The 21,514-nt window shown below is 39.1% G+C and overlaps 1 protein-coding gene across 11 annotated transcripts in view; it reads left to right on the top strand.

Annotated features, from left to right (window-relative positions):
• The window catches only part of KIF21A (kinesin family member 21A), a 163,136-nt gene extending 159,403 nt beyond the window's left edge, over positions 1-3,733 (top strand). For all 11 annotated transcript variants that reach the window (XM_026502108.4, XM_026502104.4, XM_026502107.4 and 8 more), the window contains one exon: positions 2,469-3,733. In XM_026502108.4, coding sequence (XP_026357893.2) covers positions 2,469-2,562 — 94 coding nt within the window. In that variant the 3' untranslated portion in view covers positions 2,563-3,733. The remainder of the gene's footprint in view (positions 1-2,468) is intronic.
• Positions 3,734-21,514: the final 17,781 nt, after the last annotated feature.

Here is a 21,514-nt window from a genome sequence, read left to right as displayed (position 1 = left end):
TTGTGAAGGCCTCACTGAAGAAGTGACGTTTAAGATGCTTGAAGGAAGTGGAGAAGATGTTATGACCATAAAAATGTCATAATATGTATGTAAGTACTTTGGCAAGGAAAGCATATATACTCTAATGTGAGCTGTTGGTCTCATTCAAATAAAATATAATGTCCTATGAATATCTACCTTGAAAATCTCCTTTTGCCATTTTTACGCTTAATTTAATCAGAGCACTTTCTTGATTCATCTATCCTAAATGCACGATTACCCTGACTTTATTTTGAAACCTCTGCTATATTTCTATGGCATCTCTTATTATTGGTGCTATTTTCATTGAATCCCTCTTTTCACTTGGATTTACTTTCTCGTAGCTCTAAAGTACTTCAAAGCTGATTTATTTTGTGTTTTTCTAAGGTACTTACCTTTGGTGCTTTATTGATGTTATTTCAAAATGTATTACTTTCTTAAGACTCACCACTTTTGTTTATTCTCTTGGAAACTTGCAGTGTCTTTGATAATTTACTGGAAATAACAATACCCCTTAAAGCTGTGGGACACTCAGTGTAAGACTCTGAAAGTATTGTATGTCACTGAGATCTGGTGGGTGAAGTGTGATGTTACTGTAACACCTCTCTTCCACAGTATAGTCTTACTTTTGAAGAACTGAACTTTTTCTCAGTTTGCCCGTGGTACACCAGATGCAAATATGTTTACTGTGTAATTTAATAATAAGGAAAGTGGGGCACCTGGGTGGCTCAGTCGTTGGGCATCTGCCTTTGGCTCAAGTCATGATCCCAACGTTCTGGGACTGAGCCCCGCATCGGGCTCCCTGTTCAGTGGGAGGCCTGCTTCTCCCTCTCCCACTCCCCCTGCTTGTGTTCCCTCTCTCGCTGCCTCTCTCTCTGTCAAATAAATAAATAAAATCTTTAAAAAAAAATTAGGAAAACGGCCAATAAAATCAGAAAGGCTATTTTCAGATTAGTTCTACTTATTTATTTGTCAATTAGCACACACTTGTATAGTGCTTAGTATTTGCCAGGCATTGTTCTAAGTGCTTCGCAGGCACTGTCTCCTCTTGTTAGAATGTATAATCTACAGTGGAAGAAGGTTTTGTTATTTGTTTGTTTGCTTGTTTGATTTTAAATTGTCTCAAGCACCTGAATAGTGCCTGGAACACAGCAAGTTATCAACATTTGTTGAACGGATGGTTGAATAAATGAATGGGTGGATGAATGAACATATCCCCTTGCTGTTATCAGTGTACATATACTGTGAGGGTTGGTGAGAAGATTACTATTTTTCCCCAGTTTTATTGAGATATAATTGGCATATAACGTTGTATGAGTTTAAGGTACACAGCATAATGATTTGACTTATGTATATTGTGAAATGATTACCACAATAAATTTAGTTAACATCTGTCATCTCGAATACATGCAAAAAAAAAAAAAAAGGTTTCTTGTTTGCTTGTGATAAGAACTCTTAGGGAGAACAGAGATTACTGATTAGATACTAGAAAGCCTGGATCCTAGGCTCACCTCTGCCCTTTACTATGTTACATTGGACACGTAACTAAACTCTGTTTATCCTTGAAATGGACTGCGTCATCTCTGAAGTGCCTTTTAACTATGAAATTCTATGGAAACTCTTTCTTTTGGCTGCGAGTTTATTAGATAATTGGAGAAAAGTAACACTCCCTTAAAGCTAGGAGAGACACAGTAAGAAATATGATGGTTTAATGACCACTCCCCAGTACCCACATGCTGGGTGAACAAAAACAGGTTTTCTCAGAAACACTCTGAGTCTTCTGTGTTCCATGATAGTGGAGTATCAGTCCACTTCTCAGTAGACTCCTGCTTTTCCTGTGGGCTTACGCTGATTTCACCTGAGGGTAACTCTTCCTAACTGTTGCCATATTTACCAGCTCCCCGGAAACCCTGGCCTAACTCTTCCCTTCCCAGAAGCCTGATTGTAACCTAACTGTGGGCTCTTGTGCCTGAAGATCTGTGACCAGTGTTGTATCATGTGTTGTTTTTTGAAACAATGCGTGCAGATCCGTTGTAGTGATTAGGAGGTGGGGCCCTAGAACCAGACTGACTAGGTTGAAATCTTGGTTCTATCACATGCTTTGTGATATCGAGCAAATTACTTAACCTCTCTGGATCTCAATTTGCTCATCAATACAAAGGGGATAATAGCATTATCTATCTCTGTGGTAGTTAAAGAGAATTGAATATATTTATATTTAAAGGGGACATAGTAACCATGCCTGCCATATAGTAAGTCCTTGACAATATGAACTGTTTTTAATATCATTATTATGGGTTATCTGTTTGATATACGTATGGGACAATGTGTATTTTTACTTACATCTATTGAAGTCCTCTTCAAAAATGTTTTCACAGTAAATAATTCTAAGAGCTATTTCTTTGTCTTTCTGCCTCTTTTCACATGTTTATTTTTAATTTGTTTTGTAGTGATCGAACTGTGAGAATTTGGAAGGCTCGCAATTTGCAAGATGGCCAGATCTCTGACACAGGAGATCTGGGGGAAGATATTGCCAGTAATTAAACATGAATGAAGATAGTCATAAACTGAATACTGTGATCATACTCTGTACGTTCATTATGAAATGTTGCCCTGTATTTATTAGGCAAAAACTTATGAATGGGATTAACTGGAAAATATATCTGAATCCAGCTGCTGATTATAAATGGTATTGTAATAAAATTGCGTACTAGCCTGTGTGCTTAATTTTAATATCCGCCAATACATATATATCCTTTAATTGGTATACTGCTTGATTCACACTTTTATTGTGGCTGGATTTTTGTCCCTAGCTATAAAAAACACCTTAAAATTATTTGAATTATAAGATGTCTGCTTTTGTGACAGTCAGGAAACACCTGGAATACAATGTAACTCATTAGTAACTCATTGTATAGTCTGTTCAGATGATTTATATATTTAAACATATCGGGAATGTTAATCAGATTGTGGTCCATTTGTCTGGTATTTATATCAGTCTATAGAAGGTTCCCAAATTTCAAAGCTCTTTTAATATAATGGGGAAAAAAATAAGATAGGAGAATATTATTGATGATTTTTCCTAAGGTGGAATTGACCTTCTTCTACTAACAAAGAATGTTAAACAGTTTGTGTTCAATGTTGATGTTTACTTGTATTGACCAAAGTTTTACAGCTGTGCTATATTCAGCGCTCAGGACTAAAATGCTGTTAAATTGTTTTATTAGTGCTGTGCATACATTCTGTGATGACATTTTCCATGTCCTAACAGAAATATATTTTGATCTATTTTCCTATGGAGTTGTTTCTATTATCACCTTTTAATTTCATTTTTATTTAATAGTAATATTTCCTTTCCCCTTTATCTAATTTTTTTATATGCTGCTAAATATATTTTAAATACACTGTGTTTGCAAACCTTGGTAGTTATGATGAGAACTCTATCATCGGCAGTGGGAAAAGCTATGTAAATACGTAGATTGTAAAGAGAGAATGTCTTACATTGTAACTGTATGAATTTTTAAATGCTGTAGATTGGATTTTGCAAAAGGATGTATAATTTGTCTGCTCAGAATATTAATTTGTAAATTCTGCAAGTTTAATTTTTATGTAGATGGTATAACATTTGAAAATATTGTCTTGTGATTTTTTCCCCGAGTATATTTGCTTGTAAATGAAAGCTTAGCAAGGGCTTCAATAAACGTGTTGCTCTGAATTGTTTTCATTCTTTTGTTCTTTTTCTAATTGTATGAAAATGGTTAGTGTTTGTAAAACTTTGTTTTTTCTGTGTGTGATATAAGGAAAGACATTTTTTTTGTTATCCAGCACTTCATATGCATTCCTGTTTTTGCTCACTAGGCATGAAATATTCTTGAAAACTTTGAATCATAACCTAATCTTGATGAACCAAGGAAACTCACTATTTAGGGAATTAAATCAAACCTTATAATTTAGGCATTTGGTTATTGAAGAAGAAATAAAGGGTGGTGACTGGCAGATATTGGCAGGAGGTGAGTTGAGAGTGTAGAGGGGGTGTGGCCATGCGTCTGGGGTCCTAGAAATGTTCTAGTTCTCCACCTGGGTCCTATGTTAAACTGTTCGTATATTTCTCTTTATGTGTGCTATATTTCACAATGAAATATGCATTTCTTTACTTTTCAAGAAGGGATTTTCCTGTAAAGAGGAATTCAGCTGTTTTGTAATTTTGTCTCCTTTTCTGGAGGAAAATACTATGACAAGACCTGAGAGACATTTTTAGGACCATTTTGAATTTCAGTATTCCTGGAGTGTTTCTTTTCACAGGACTATTGCTCAACCACTCATTTGATAGTTAATTTATTCAATAAATGTTTATTGAGCATGCCTGAGACTGGGTACTAGGGACAAAAAAGTAACAAGACTGAGTTTACGCTTGCCCTCTGAGTGGAGAGAGAATAAATCCAGCACTTACATCACAGATTGGTCAGTGCTCTGACAGGGAAGGTTTGGGAGTCTTCAGCTCTACCGGAGGCACCTGACCCTGACTGCGAGTCCAATCAGAGGTCTGTTACACGATCCTGAGCTCTGTGTTTGCACAGAACACAAAGCCTAGTGTCTCTTTTACCTTTTAAAAGGCTGGAGGCTCAGCTACAGTTGATCTGATACAAATAATTCAAATGAATATGTAAAAGAGGCAGTCCTCTTTAAAGACTACCTTCTGAAAGATGTTGGGGGAAGTCACTGAGAGGCCGTGACCTCCAGTTGACCCGGGAGCTAGATCCGGGCAATCAGAGGCTGCTCACCCGCTCCCCAGTCCTTGGAATGTATGTTCTGCCCACGTTCCCACTGTTTCTCTGTTTCAAGGACATAGCCTTGAGGGAGTAATGTGTTGTTGAGACTATCTACATGGTATTGAAGACCGAACCCAGGTAAGGCCTCTGTGTAAACTTTTAAGGTTCTGGCAGGCAGGTGTGGAGATCTACTTATCTTGCGGCCGTGGGACACAAGCCTCGTAAATAAATCCCCTTGCTTGTTGACCCTGCCACCTACCAGTCTGGAGCGGCCTGCCTCTCCTGTCTCTGTCTGTCCTTGGCTTCCTTGTATGGGGGCTAGTTTGCCAGCCAGCAGAAAATCCTGTTCATTGTCAGGTTTGGCCAGCAAACCCTGAGATGGCGAAGGAAAAGGTGACTCCAGAAAACTTAGGAGGAGAAAGGAGAGGCCTGGGGACCAGATGCTCTAGTGGCGAAAGGCTTCGAGCCAAGCTTTGTCTCCACTTTTATTGGGGTCGTACCAGTTCACCCGGTGCAAGTGCAAAGCAAGGAAGAAAGTGTAACCTTAGTGGTTAGGACAATAATATATGGGGCAGCGTGCGATAAGGGCGAGGAGCCAAGGAGTTTGTGAAGTACATGACCACCACAGGTGCCTGTTTTTCCTTAAAATGTAAACATTTACTCCCTAGGTGAGAACCTTGAGCCGTAATTAGAATCTGGCTGCTTTCAGCCAAGGAACTTCAAAAGAGGCCCGGTGTTCCAGGAGCAACTCCTTTGCTTTTCAATTAGTCCCGTCCAGGGAGGCATATACAAGTCGGGTTTTGTCTATCCAGGCACTGTGAATTCCCACAGTTCATCTTGAAAGATCCCACCCAGAAAGGTTTACAGTAACTTTTTTTTTTTTTTAAGTAGGCTCCACACCCAGTGGAGCCCAACGCAGAGCTTGAACTCACAACCCTGAGATCAAGACCTGAGCTGAGATCGAGTCGGTTGCTTAACTGGCTGAACCTCCCAGGTGCCCCAAGAATAACTCTTAAAGCAGTTAAAATAGTGCTTCTAAAATTTAAAAATGGATTACTCCTCACTACGTATTAAATATACGCCATATCCCCTGAGAATGATGTCTTCTTTTTAGGAAAGATGACATTTCTGTCTTCTTTCAAATCCATCTTCGTACTTTAGCTAAAGAGTAATGACAATGTTTTGCATATTCACTATGTCCACATTTGTTTATTTCCCAGCCGATACGGAATCTTTTATAAAATTTACTGAAGTCATCAACGTGTAACACGTCGTTCTGTGGTGCTGTTTGTAATTTTTCCTAAGGAATGCCTATGCCTTCTTCAAAATCAGTTCAAATTCTCTTTAGCCTCAGAATAGGTTGTATTATTGCTGTGTTGTTGGGGATTTGATTGGCCAGTCATTGTGCAGGTACTGATGCCTGGGAGTCGGTGTTTGCAAATCACAGATATAAAATGTATGGATTGCTCTGCATGAACCTCATGGTACAAAAATAAGAGTTATTTATCCTATTTTCTAACCATAATGAGATGCCGAACGAACTGTAAAATGTCACAGCTGCCATTAATCTCGCCTCTTTTTAATGAGGTTAACGATTGTAACAGCCAACACCTGCTGAGCATTTACTTTCCCCTTTGGATGTCTCTGAAATGGGGGGAACCTAAGAAGCCAGTGAGTGTCCGAAACATCTGATTTCAGAGATATTTAATTGTGAAGAAAAGTGCGCATCCTAGAATTTGTGAAGTACAGTATCGTGGGGCATTTTTGCCAGACAAAAATAGTGACAAATGTGCGCTACAGCATATATGGCCGATAATATGACTCCAAACCCCTTTTAATATGTTTTCATGTGTGTTGGATTTGGGAAAAGCAAAGACCACATCTCTCAGACTTTCTTTCAGCTCGGGTTCCACATTTACCCGGACCCCACCGAGCATATGAACTCAGGCATGAGGTGGAGGGAGGAGAACTCGGTGCTTCTACGGCAAAGTCCTAGAAACCCTTGTTTTTCCAGTGGCAGCTGTGATGGGGCCCCAGCCTCTGGCACTAGCTGTGGGTGTTGCGAGAAAGGCCAGGCACAGGGCACTGTCTTTGTTGGGTCCAGGCAAAGGTGGTTCCTGGAGTCTGCAATCAGGGCAGTGAACCCCTCGTTCGGTTCCTGATCTTCCTGATTGTGGCAGAGGCCAACTGGGGTGTGCTAGTTCTGGGGGTGGGGGGTGGGAATCTAGCACCGCTTCACGATTTTGTAAGCAGCCACTCCCCTCTGAAATCCCTTTCTGCTTAAACCAGTTACAGTGGTTTCTGTATTTGCTACTGAATTCTAAAAGATACACTTTTTCTTTGTGATAGGTGTTTTAAGAGATTTCTTCCATTTATTTTTTTCTGGACACTAATTCAATTCTCAAACAAGACCATACCCTTTTCTCATTAAGCCGTGTAATCGTTTTTACTTTGCAAACAATACTTTCTGGTTGCCTAGAGGCTTTCTGTTTTAATGGAATCTTCAAGTGCTCTTGTCTGAGCTGTCCCAGGTCTGCGAGAGCTGGAAGGTTTAGCATGCCTCCCTGGGCTGCAGGCCTTCACAGGGGTTGCTCTTCCTCGGGGGAATCCACAGTTTTCCTAATGTCTCTGAAAACCCCATTTCAGACCTGCCTGGTGTTTTACTTGAGAACAGAAGCAGAGGGTATCAGGGAGACTGTTTTGTGCGTCCTCGCCTATTGTAAACATGTAACACCATCACTGAAAAATACCTAACCAAGAAACACAGGATGATGGGAAGCCTGATTTCAGTAAGACCTGGATTCGTCTGCACGAATCAGGATACTGCCTAGTGTTTATTATCCTCAGATTAGACTATGAGACAGTTTTGGTGTTTAGTAGAATCTGCTGGAGGCCGGCAACTACGAGTGTCTTCACCAGCCTTGGGGAAGACAGTAGGGGCTGAAGACAATATAATTTTCAGCTACTTTGGCCGTTAACGGAAGGATCCTGAAATACCTACCTTCTTTTCTGATGAGTGCCTTATCCCATCCTGTTCCTGAGGCCTTCCTCTCCCTCGCCTTTGCCTACGTGTGTGTGCGTGTGTGTGTGTGTGTGTGTGTGAGAGAGAGAGAGAGAGAGAGAGAGAGAGAGAGGTAGATGTGTTGATTGTCACAGGAATCCCCACCGTGGAAAATCGCTCCATGGGAATTATCCTGATATGGGTGTGGGCAAGGTGGGAGATCTTAACCTTTTAAAATAGCTCCGCATCAACCAAGGAAATCAGGAGGACTCTGTGCAGTATATGTGGCACGGATTTCCAGTTTCTCCTAGTACCAGTCACTCGCCTCTTACTCTTCCTAATAAAAACCTGAGGATTTCAGCTGAGCACATGGCTGCCCAGCCAGGGATTACATTTCCCACCTGATCTTGCAGTTAGCTATGACAAGAGGCTATGGTTCTGTCATGTGATCTAAAGGGAAGTGATGTACTGGCCTCGGATTTTTAAAAAATAGAAGTGCTTGGCCTTCACTTTGCCTTTCCCCTTTCCACTGACTAGGATGTGGAAGTGGTGATGATGAGCCAACCTGGACCGAACAGATGAAGACAACGTCCTGGGTGAGTGATGGTAGAACAATATGAGAGAATGAACCTGTGTCCTTGATGGTCTTGTGGCACAGAGTTTTGCCTCTGTCTTAGACCACTGATCAGCCTTTATGCCAGGGGTTGGCAAAACTTTTTTAGTAAAGAAATAAGAATATTTCAGGCTTTTCAGGCCACATATTGTCTCTGTCACACATTCTTTCTCTTTTTAAACAATGATTTAAATTCGTAAGAACCTTTCCTAACTTGAGGACCAAGGCTGGGCACTGAATTTGGCCCAAAGACTTATAATTTGCTAAACCCTGCTTGAGATTGTTATACAGGAGAAAGATAGCTTTTTTTTTTTTTTTTTTTTTGAGCCACTGAATTTTAAGATCTTTTGTTAAAGCAGCCTCTCTGTATGGCATATATATCCATGTACTTAATGACTTAACAAACTATGCTCTAGAAAAGATTTTCTGCAGAGAGGGGTTGCTACCAGGGCTGTCATGCATGGTTGTGCATGTTGTGTACTGCACAACCCAAAAAGATAACATTCACTTTTAGACGTTATAAACTTAACAAACTATGCTCTAGAAAAGATTTTCTGCAGAGAGGGGTTGCTACCAGGACTGTCATGCATGGTTGTGCATGTTGTGTACTGCACAACCCAAAAAGATAACATTCACTTTTAGACGTTATAAATTTATGTATTTGTTAAAACAAATGTAGGGTAGAGGGCAGTAAATCATTTTGTTCTTAAGTATATAAGAATACGATGGTAATTTTCAGCATATGGACGTAAAAAATGTATTTAGGAAAACAGTTTTTCTAATTTGAGCAAGGGTGTCTGTGGCCTAGTAATAGCCAGCCCTGGTGGTTAACTATTTGATCTCCATTGCCCAAGGTTAACACATTTCTTATTAAGTAAGGTCAATTTAAAAGTCATGAATTTCTGGGACACCTGTATAGCTCAGTCAGGTAAGTGTCTGACTCTTGATTTCAGCTCAGGTCATTATTTCAGTGTCATGAGACCAAGCCCTGCCATGCTGAGTGTGGAACGTGTTTAAGATTCTCTCTTTCCCTCTTCTTCTGTCCCTAACCCTGCTTGTTCTCTCTCTCTCTAAAAAAGAAAAAAAAGTGAATTTCTTCCCTTAAAAATATTGATTGCTCAGGAAACTCTGGCTTCATGTAATTTTTCATTAAAAATTCCGAATTTTAAGTGCCATATGTTTTCTGTCATATATGCCTTTTTAAAAATAAATGTGATTAAAAAAAGTCAACTTATTTAAATGGAAGGATTTGGGCAAGATGATATTGTAACATTTTCTCTAGGACTAATAACCCATTATTTTATGAATAATTGAGAACTCTGTTAAGAATTTTGGTATTACAGAGATTTTCTTATGTTGTCCTGGGTCAGTGAGGTAGCCTGGCAGCATTGGGCACAGCCCTGTGCTTGCTTTCTATCATTTCCATCCACTAAGATGTTAAGTCTACAAGTGTGGACGGTGTGTAATTGCTGTACTTATTTGTCTGCTCCACCCGTAACTGATGGCAAAAGGTAAAAGGAGAGCAGAGTGTAAACATAGAAAGCATCCTAAGTCTGGATCTAGTGGCTATTTGCCATTCTTGTGGATTTCTTGGCACCTTTGAACAATTCTCTGTGTTAGGGTATTCTCACCTTATGAATTCCTTCTCCCTTTAGATACAAGTGACTCTTTCTTCTTACCTCCCTTTGTGGTCAGGGGGGCATGTGACTTAGCCTTGGCCCTTTAGAGTCGCTGGCAACGGACTTTGAATTGGAAGCGACCCAAAGGAGTTGACACCTCACTGAATCCCTGTGAGGGAGGTAGTGGGGGCTGATGCCATTTTGCATGGAAGCGGTGGAAGAAGTTTGGGTGTCAGCACCGATGATACAAGCCATGGGGTTTGTGCCCGCTAGAGAAAGAAGCAATCAGTTGTGACGTATGACTCTGGACATTGTTCCTGGTTGCATAGCCTCCAAACCTTCTGTGACTCCCCTGGAAATTGTACACAGCACCTAATAACCTCCAGTATGGTCTTTTTCTGTTGAACCAGCAGAGCTGTTTGCGATGATCTGCAGCTAAGAACCCCTACTTATAAAGGAGATCATAGTCCAAAACAAATGATGATCTCTTGGAAACTGAGTTTCTGCTCTCTGGAATTGACACAGATATCATTAACAGAGAACAAATAACTATAGACCATTTTCCTTTTCCTGACAAATTCACTTTAAGCATCTCTCCGATGAAAGTAACCTTATCTATTTCATATTCCAATGAGAGACTCACAGAAAAATCTCCAGAAAGGGTCTGGAGGTCCTTCAATAATAGGTCCTTCAATAATTTATGTTTTTATACCTCATGGATAATTAATATGTTTTGTCTATTTTCTTTAAGCAAAGCACGTCCAGATCACTGTGTCCTTTCCTAGATGACTAGCTGCTCAGATTGAGAATAGATGCATTTACGATCTCTTGCCTAAGTGCCTTTATTTAGTATTGTTGCTTGTTTGCAGTAGTTGATATTCAGTTTTCCATAAAGAGGTCAGGAAAATCTTGTCCGTTTGTATTCCAAGTAAGCCAAAAGTTGTAACTGGATTTCTTCTTGAGCATGTCACTTCTGCCTTAACGGAAGAGTTTCGTAAGCCGAGACTCTCTGTTTACTGAAACAAGTTCTGGGCCATGTAGGGGCTGGCTATGGAGTAGGGTGAGAAACTGCCCCCAGCCCCATGTGAGCAGTAACAGCGTGACAGCTCCTTTGAATAATTCAAGATTCCTACCTTCAGATAGGAAAAAAGTGTAATATCTAGAAATTGTTGTGCATTGCATTTGATAAGGAACCATGGGCACTTGAAAACTACTTGGCTAGTCTCTCTTAGTGTCCTGAAAAGTTTGTTTTATTAAGTTAAAAAAATTTTAAGTACAACCTAACTTGGAGAGGAGAGGTCATCTCAACCTGGGCAGACCCTAAGACCCACACATGTTTTTCTCAAACTCTCACTCAGGAGTTCATTTTACCCTGCGGCGAACATGTGATTCAGGGAAACCTTGTAAGTTGTTCTGATTAGTCTGAGCCGATGTTACTTCGTTAGCGTGCACCAATCAGAATCAGCTGGAGGCCTTGTTAAGGCACAGATTGCCTGGTCCCACCCTCCGAGTTCCTGATGCAAAAGAATTTGCATTTCTAACAAGGTCACAGAAGATACTGATGCTGCTGGTGAGGGGCCCACACTTTGAGAAGCATTGGTCTAAGTGGATGCTCTTTTTTGTAGTGGTTCAGGAACCTGGGTTAGACGAGCAAAGCCTGGCATTCCCCTGGCAATGGTTATGGATCTAGGTAAGGACTGCTGACCTAGTTCCTGGTCTGTTGAGGAGAAGGATTAACACGCCGTGGCTACAGAAGCTTACCACATGTTCCTGCTGTAACTTCACCTGTGCTGGAAGCCATCTCTGAGCCTGGGGGAGTCCCGCTTCGGAATGACTACAGTGTTATGGATGTCAGAGCTGGCTGACCTCAGGCCCATCAAAACCTGGGACTCCCCATTGGGCAAGATGATAAATACCCTTATTGATAAACGTGTCTGAGCAGGGGTTTCTATTCCAGTCCTTAAAAACACCCTAACCGAAGAGTGTTATCCAGGAGAGAGGCCTCCATGCATGCAAGTAAGAGATAGTGTGAGGAATTTGCAGAGTGGGTCATGTAGAAACGTCTCCCTTGTGTGTCACATCTGCCCTTGCCCCCCAGTCCCTCACACCTCAGCGTTCCTTCATCTCCACTGCTGCTACCCACCATCATCTGTCTGACCCAGGTTTCTGCCATATCCCGCTCTTTGGTTTCTTCTCCACTCTGACCACCCCTCCAAATTGCTCTCCAGAGTGATGTTTTCCAAATAAGATTTTACTTTAGTCAAATTCTGCTTAGAATAGTTAGGAGGATTTCCATGATTCTCTGGGCAAAAACCAAGGGATTTGGGGTTCTCTATGACTAGGTCTCCATACATGTTGGCCTTTGTTCGACCATGCACCAAACCTTTGCACATGGGGTGTCCTCCATTTGCTCAATGAATTCCAGTCCAACCACCACATTTTATTTCATGCTTGAATTCATTAGGAAGTCGTGATTCCTGAATGCAGAACAAATTTCTTTACAACAAAGAGCTGTACCCCTTTCTTCATGTAACTTATGTGAGTTTGTAATTACCTATTGTGTTTATTTGACTGGTGTGCCTTCCCTCCTTGATATCCAACTTTTTTGAGAGAAAGATCTATCTGGTCTTGTTCACCGTGGATCTTCCAGATTTAACCCAGTGCCTGCTGCATAATTGGAGCTCAAAAAATACTTGTTGGATAAAAGAATGAACTCATTTTGGGAGCAAGAGTATGAGTTTTCTTTTGGATATTAGAGACAGAGATACCTGCAGGAAACCCAAAGTCGTGTCTAGCAGATAGTTTCACAAGAGGGCAGATTTGAAATGTCAAAAAATGAGGAAAAAAAGTTGATCATGTTCAGTGGAGTATTTGAAATTAGGCTTCATAGCTTTGTTCACAAATGACCAGTTAGCTGTTAGCCTAATCGGCCAATAAGATTTTTTTTTTATTGAAGTAAGGAAAACATCAAGATTAATTGAATATTTTACAAAGAAACATGCTGATAAAGTTTGTCAGATATTTCATACTTCTTAAATGTAAAGGGGAGGCTTAAACACTGTGTTTCTGTCATTGAAATGTTTAAAAATATAAGGAAAAAGTCGTATTTCCAAAGAATTGCATAAATGATTTCAAAATATGATAAGCCAAACAGTAAAGAAGAAAAAAATAACCTTATCCTCTATACTAGAAGTTATTAGTGCAATGATGGGAAGAACTTTAAATGAATTATTTTCCTCTATTCCATTAAGTTTAGTTTGGTTTTGAGAAGCATCAAGGAGATGAAAGGGGTTAAATATCAAGAGAATGATTACCACAGGATGAAAGGATCATGAAAAGGATGTTTTCCTGTTTGCTCATGTAATATTCATAAGAAATTAAAAAGCCAGAGAGGAAATGTTATTGTAACATTACGGACAATGGATATAAAAGGGTTGTCAACATTTGAAATCTTTAAAAGTTATTTTATGAAAAAAATGTTTTCTTTGTCAAACTCATGGCTTGCACAATACAAGGAGCACTAGGTAAGGTTGGCAATGGGATTGTCAACAGTTAATCATCAAGGATTTTCGTGAAATTTCCACAAATCAGAGAATATCATTTTAGCAGTGCTATTAATGCACTTTGCAGTGACAGTGAAGAAGAAATAATATTCTCACAGATGACTTGTGTACTGTTGATTAGTGCCAAAATAGTTTCCTATGTTGTAAAATGGAATGGCTGATGATACAGTACAGAAAACATATCCACTATATGGAAGTCCCATCACATGATGAAGTATATATTCAGTCTGAAATACTTAAGCTATTTTGGAGATTGGGGCGTGTGGTGGCTCAGTCAGTTAAGCGGCTGCCTTCGGCTCAGGTCATGATCCCAGGGTTCTGGGATTGAGTCCCGCATCTGGCTCCTTGCTCAAAGGGGAGCCTGCTTCTCCTTCTGGCCCTCCCCACCCTGCTTGTGTTCTCTCCCTCTCTCAAATAAATAAATAAATAAAATTAAAAACCATTTTGGAGATCATATTCTTTGCTGAACAATGCGGGATAGAAAATGGATTGGGAAAAAAAAAAGGTGATATGGAGAGGTTATATGGTAGATCTGTAAGGACTGAAAGATTAAAAATAAGTAAGATTTTTAAAAAATCAATATATGATTTTAACAACATAAATTCATGTAATCTGCCTAAAAATGCATATACTTACAAGATGTCAATTTTATAAAATATTTTTTATTGGAGTATAGTTGACATAAAATATATTAGTTTCAGGTGTACAACATAGTGATTTATATCCATTTATATACATTATGAAATGTTCAAGTCTAGTTACCATCTATCACCATATATAGTTATTACAATATTATTGACTATATTCCCTGTGCTGTAGGTTATGCCCTCATGACTTATTTATAACTGGATATTTGTACCTTTTGATCCCCTTCACCTATTTTACCCATCCCTCTGCCTCCCTTCCCTGTGGTGACCACCAATTTGTTTGTTTTGTTTTTTTAGATTCCACATATAAGTGAAATCATATGGTATTTGTCTTCCTTACCTGACTTATTTCACTTAGCATAATACCCTTTATGTCCATCCATGTTGTCACAAATGGCAAGATTTCATTATTTTTAATAGCTGAGTAATATTCTACTGTGTGTGTGTGAGTGTGTGTGTATCCCACATCTTCTCTCTCCATTTGTCTCTCAGTGGATACTTAGGTTGCTTCCATATCTTGGGTATTGTAAATAATACTGCAGTAAACAGAGAGGTGCATCTGTCTTTTCGGATTAGTGCTTTTGTTCTGTTTGCTTCACCCCCAGAACTGGAATTGTTGGGTTGTATGGTAGTACCATTTTGAATACTTTGAGGAACTTCCTTACTACTTTCCATAGTGGCTGCACCATTTTACATCCTTACCAATGGGTACATAGCATTCCCTTTTCTCCGCATCCTTGCCAACACTTGTGATTTTTGTTTCTGTTTTTGTTTTCTAGTGGCCATATGCATTTTTTGACGTTCTACGAAATTGCACAATGAAAACAATAGGACTTGAGGGTGGGATAGACTACCTTAAACCTTAGAGGGCTTTGTAACCAAAACAATAACTAAAACAATTATAATCCTAATAACCAACAGAAGCCCAAGACCTCTTTTTTTTTTTTTTCTTTTAGCATTGCCCCCAGCATTCCCCTTAATCAAATGCTCTTGACTCCTCTTTTGAGAGGGGTGCACTTTAGGGCTTTTGCAACTTCATCAAAACTATAAAAAACTGATTCGCAATGTATTGTTCTCATAAAGTTTTAAAAATAGCATGGAGAATATAACATATTTTATGCCTCCAGCTTCATCAGGTAGCCAGTGAGAAGGGTCTGATTCTTGAAGCCAGAAAGTCAGCCACTATTTACACCGAAGGAAGGCCCTATTGAAGAGTGTGCAGTTTTTACCTTAAGTCTTCATATATTGGTAAAGTCTGTCTTTCATTGTGGGAAATTGATTGTAAAATATACGTGTGGACCAACACCAATTCCTTGTTACGCTCTCACCATTCTGCACAGCCCACCTGATAGGACATAATCCACATTTAAGGAATACAAGCTGTGGCGGAACAGGTTGCAATTGGTATTTGCAATTGACTTTATTACTTTTCTCATAACTGCACAACTTTACTGAAAGCCTTTGCACCTACAGTACGTAGTTATTAATGCTGTAAAAAGTAGTTGGACTTCCTTCCAAACAAGTGGTTACACAGTCTAATTTGGATGGAAAATCTTATATAATGATAATCATATTGTGCTTTGGCCTCGAGATTATTAAACCTTCCTGCAAATATTGGCCAGTAGTTTGAATATTGGTTTCAAATGAGTTTATTTATTATGCTATTGGGTTTTTTAAATTTTTACTAAGTTTTTTATTTGAATTCCAGTATAGTTAACATATAGTGCTATATTAGATTCAGGTGTAAATACAGTGATTCGATAATTCTATACATTACCAGTGCTCCTCAGGGACGTGTACTCTCAATCCCCATCACCTATATTTCACCCATCCCCCCCACCCAGCTCCCCTCTGGTAACCATCTGTTTGTTCTCTATAGTTAAGAGTCTGTTGCTTGCTTTGTCTCGCTGTCAATTTTTCCTTTGTTCATTTGCTTTGTTTCTTAAATTTCACATATGAGTGAAATCATATGGTATTTTTCTTTCTCTGACTTATTTCACTTATATGCTATTGGACTTTCAAAGTTCATATAGATCTTGGGGCGCCTGGGTGACTCAGTTGGGTAAGCGTCTGTTTTGGGCCAGTTCATGATATCCAGGTCCTGGGATCGAGTCCCCTGGCGGGCTCCCTGCTCAGCAGGGAGTCTGCTTTTCCCTCTGCTCCTCCCCTGCTTGTGCACTTTCTCTCTCTCTCTCTCAAATAAATAAATAAATAAAATCTTTAAAAAAAATAAAGTTCATATAGATCTTCAAATCTAATCATCTTATTTAATATGATCCAAATGGGAGTGATAGATTTCTAAAGCAGTGTCTTTAAACTAATGTTTAGCTAAATACTATAGAAGAACACTAAAAATCCTTAGTGAACACTTTTAATAAAAATTATATAGATTTGTGGTGTTTTCTTCCCAACCTTTAATATGATTAATTTCATTTTTTTGCAGTTTAAGCAAGAACTCATTTAAAATTTGAAATATATCTGAAAAATACACATCCTTTCACAAGATTATAATGTAAATTATCATATTTAATTGATTGAAAAGATTAATAATAGTATCAAATAGTGAACAAGGTATTTTTAAACAGTATTCTTTGGAGAGCCGTCTTACTCCTATGTTCAAAAGTTCTCTTGCTATTGGGGTAGTCCAGCAGAAGCTAGAGCTGAGGTTTTCAAATAGTAGATTCTAACACTTAGTGGGTTCTGAAGTCATTTCAGTGGCTTGAAAACAGTTTATATTTTAAAAAGAAACTGGATAACATATAGGGAAAACATCAGAGAGCATCTTTCTTAGTAAAGGTAATTTTTTTTAAATTAAGTATTACGTATGTGTGTGTGTCTGAGTAGAGGTGATATGTGAAAGGTATTTCTTACAGGGGGTCAGGATCAGAAATTTTGTTGAATTCTGGGCTAGAGGATACTGTGGATAGAACCAAGGATAGAAATCTGATTAGCTGGGAGAAGCGGGAGACCAAATCAGAGAACTTATTGATGATAGATCGGGGGAAATGAGGATTCTCAGCTGTCTGGCTTAGAGACTTAGCCACCCGAGGGCCAGATCACGACCTTCAGATCTGTGGGAGGTGAGCTGAGACGACCTGCTTTTACAAGATTTCCCACTATAATTTGCACCGATGAGGATATTAATGCAGAGTCATGTGATATCTACGCCACTGGACAATAACGAAAATACTCTCACTTTAAAAATGGTTTTGTTAATTCACAGTCTCATCTTATTTAACAAGGAACCTATTCAGTATCTAAAGCAATGAAACCTTGATTTATGAAGTCATCAAAATACCAAAATGTCAATTATGCAAGGAAATGACGAGTGACATAATTCTATTAACATTATCCAGAAAATGTACTTGACATTCACCTGTGAAATTCGATATCCTGGAGAGTCATCTACCACGGAAATATATATTCCTATCAATTTTCTTTTTGGCAAAATCAAATAGTCCCTTGGGAAAATCTCCAATTAAATCTGTTTTGTAGTTTTTCTGGTTTTAAAGATAGTAAAGAGGGGCGCCTGGATGGCTCAGTCAGTTCAGCATCTGCTTTCGGCTCAGGTCATGATCCCAGGGTCCTGGGAGGGAGCTCTGAGTCCCTCAGCCTCCCTGCTTAGTGAGGAGTCTCCTTGTCCCTCTCCCTTTGGCCTCCCCTCTACTCATGTGCACTCTGTCCCTCTCTCTCTCAAAAATAAATAAATAAAATCTTTAAAAAAATAAAGACAGTAAAGAATGCTGTTTTTTTTTTTTTTTTGCTGAATAAAATTATGACACAAGATGACAAGAGTGATAAAATGGCATCTCTGTATATAGGACAGACTTTATTAATTTTGGGTTTGTATATGTCTTATTTATATTAACATTTGAGAGGTGAGCCACAACTGTAACATAAAATTTTCTAGTAGCCACATTAAAAAGTAAAAAGAAATAGATAAAATTAAGTTTAGTAATGTATTTTATTTAGCACAATGTATCCAAATATTTTTTTAGTGTGTAATCATTATGAAAATTAATGAGATATATTGTATACCTTTTATATGATGTTTTAAAAATCTGGTAAATATTTATACCAATAGCACATCACAGTTCAGGTTTTAAATTGTCACTGGAAATATTTTATCTGCATTTAGATTTCATAAAACTTACAGTTGAAAAAGTAAATTCACATATCCAAGTTGTTCCAAACATACTTAAAAGTTTTCTATTGAATTCAGTATCAGTTTTTCAGTTTAAATTAACTAAAATAAAAAATTCAGTTCCTCAGTTGCACTTGCCATATTTCAAGTGCTCAACACACCCACCTAGTGGCTAAGGGATCAAGACCCCACAGTTATAAGTAGTGGTGACCTTGAACTAACTCCTCCGGGAGTAGATTCCTTGCTTATGAGCCCAGAAATGGGATTTGCATTTTATGAATTTTTTTCACAAACTAACCTAAAAAGATGAAAGATGAAGCTTCTTACTCCTTTTGACATGAAGAAGGCAGTGGAATTAGAGGGAATTCAGTCTGACTTGGGCCACTGGGGCGATTAGTCAATGGATCTGTACCACTATAAGGAGAGTATCAGGCCCCTCCCTCACAGGTGCTCGTGCAGATTGGCAGGGATGTGCTCAATACACAATTTTGTTTTGTTTTTTAATTAAATGCATGGTTTTGTACTTCGAAGTCAATTAACTGGGCATATAAATGTTCTTCCTTCTCCCCTAATTCCATTTTTTCTTCTTTGTGACTGAAATCTAGATCTAGTTGTATCATAGAAAGTGGAAATTATATGATTTATAGCAAAAGTTATTTTAGGGATAGAGAGAGCAGAGAAATACTCCAGTTGTGGATGAAGAAAAACGACTGCATTTTCTGCCTGCCTATATTGATCTTTTTTTTTTCCCAAGGGAGTGAGGGCTATTAAACTTTTCTTGATCCACTTTTCAATTATTGCAATGTACCTCACTACACTATCAAAGACTGATTACCTAAAGGATGAAAAACTGAATTTATCTATTTAATAACGAGCGCACATGTATGCAATTGTGTATCAATATAAATGCATTATGTTCCGATGTATTTAGGAAACTGAGAGGGCAAAGTTTATTATTATTAGTAGTAGTAAAAGTATAATTAGTTGATATCGAATGCTCAAAAATATTTATTTTGATTAACAGTTCCTTTTTAGAGTAGTACAGATTTATAAATAAAATTAATTTACCCATCAGAGGGTCATGTGACATTTATAATTAAACAGCAAAATATAAGTATAATTGTGATACAATTAAATACGTTGATGATTTATTAACTAATGATTAATTTACTCAGAGCTTGAACTGAATCAAGCTCGTACAGAACCTGAGGGCTTTTGCGTGTCATGCAGGGAAACAAGACTTTGATCATGCCTAGGAAAGAGCCAACAGAAGGTCGTATGCCGGGAGTAAAAGGCTCTAACTGGTGTCTAGAAATAGCACTCGGAAACTAGAGGAGAAGAAGGATGGGACGTATGTCTGTGCCCATAATGCACCATGCCCACTGCAACGGCCCAGGCACCGGGGGGATGGAGGTGTAGGAATGACAGTGGTGACAACTAGGGAAGAGAAAAGGGAGTTAATTCTTAACGGCGTCAGTTAGGTAAGAAATACAAAAGAAATCTGTTCTAAAAAAATGTAAAGTTTACTTAGTGACTTCACTCACTCGTGAAAAGTTTGATTTTCCATTCTCTGAAACCCCGATTCAGGAAGCAGGGGTGGTGCCCGGCCATCTTTATCAGGTAACAACAGATTCTCCAGATGATTCTGATGAACGGCCAGGACTGGCATCCAGAGCCCCCCCTCCCCCCCCAAAAAATTCTTGAAGTTAAAGAAGGAGTCACGTCAGAGTCGTTGGAGGAGGCTTCTTCTGTGGAAGTGGTTCTTCTACTCTTTTCACGACGTCCACCTGGCAGAAGGGAATAAAGGCCCCGAGGCTCTCAGGAAGGAACGAAGAGGTGATGTGCAAGCAGGCTGTATTTGTGCAGAAGACAGCTTTTTGCAGATTCGTGAATGAGAGCTCCCGTAGAATTTTACTAGTGTGCTAATTTTGCTTTATGAATACAAACTTTTGCTTTGTCCTCAAGTGATCACTGGTGTTTTGTCTAAGCCCATATCGACTGAGAAATTTCAGTCTCCTAGGGTTACTATCCTGAAGACCATCTGAGGAGGAATTCTAGGTGCCTGAGGCTGTTTGAGCCAGGGCCTGAGAGATTAGGGAGGGGGAAATGAAGTCGGATCATAACACAGTCACCAGACCCCACGACCTTTTAACTTGCAGGTTTCTAGGGAATTGGCTTTTTGCTTGATAAGCTTGCAGAATGTTCTTGTTCTGTGAAGATTTTGATCTTTACAGCATCATTCTCAGGACTAGTTTTTAGTATTTCCACCAGGGGGCAGTGACGTCCTCTATAATGTTGGTGACCGTGGCTAAGAAAAATGGATCATTCTTTTTTTGGACTTGAAGTGGGTGTGAGTAGGAAGAACTGATGAATTCTGACTGCCCATGGTCATTAGGGTGGATTTGATGCCGAATTCCAGCAGAAGACAGAGCAGGGAGGTTAAATATCATCCACAGAACTACAGAGTCTTTTAAACCAGAGTGACTGCTTGATTAAATCAGTTGCCACCCTTGGTTAAATTGAGTAGCTATCTTAAGACTCTGAAAATTCATAATTCTTGAAGCTCCTGTCAAGAAGCCTTAGGACTCAGCTTTGGCAAGAATTACACGTCCCATGAAACCACAAGGAGCAAATGTTTAACAACCGAGGACAGGGGACCATTGCTTCTGAAGAACTCATACCCTTAATGAATTCAGGCTCTGTCTGTCACTCTTCCCCCTTCGCTTGTAGGAGAGATGCAGCTGCTGGAAGAATGAAACTGTGTTTTCACTGGGGTAAGGCTCATGGGCATGGCCTTTAGCAAAACTGAGGAGTGATCACAGTGTTATGGTAGAAAGAACAATGGACTCAGAATCAGGGGTAGATATTGAATCCTGGTGAGGCCCTCTTAATGTTAGAGGACCATCACTTACTAAAACAGGTGTGGATTAGGATCCTAAAATCTGTGTGGTTTTTCTTTTTTCTTTTTCTTTTTTTTCCCCCCTGGCTCTGCCACTAACTGTAATCTTGACTAAGTCACTTGGCCCCTCTGGTCCTCACAGTCCCTAGCTATAAAATGAATCACTTGGTTCAAGTAAGCTTTTCGAATCATCACAACTATAAAATTTTAAATTCTATGAAAAGACAAATCCATTCCCACT

This window comes from Ursus arctos, unplaced genomic scaffold (assembly GCF_023065955.2).
Source record: "Ursus arctos isolate Adak ecotype North America unplaced genomic scaffold, UrsArc2.0 scaffold_26, whole genome shotgun sequence".
In the NCBI taxonomy this organism is placed as follows: domain Eukaryota; kingdom Metazoa; phylum Chordata; class Mammalia; order Carnivora; family Ursidae; genus Ursus; species Ursus arctos.
Note: the sequence above shows the minus strand (reverse complement) of the source record. Positions and strands in the feature narration are given on the sequence as shown.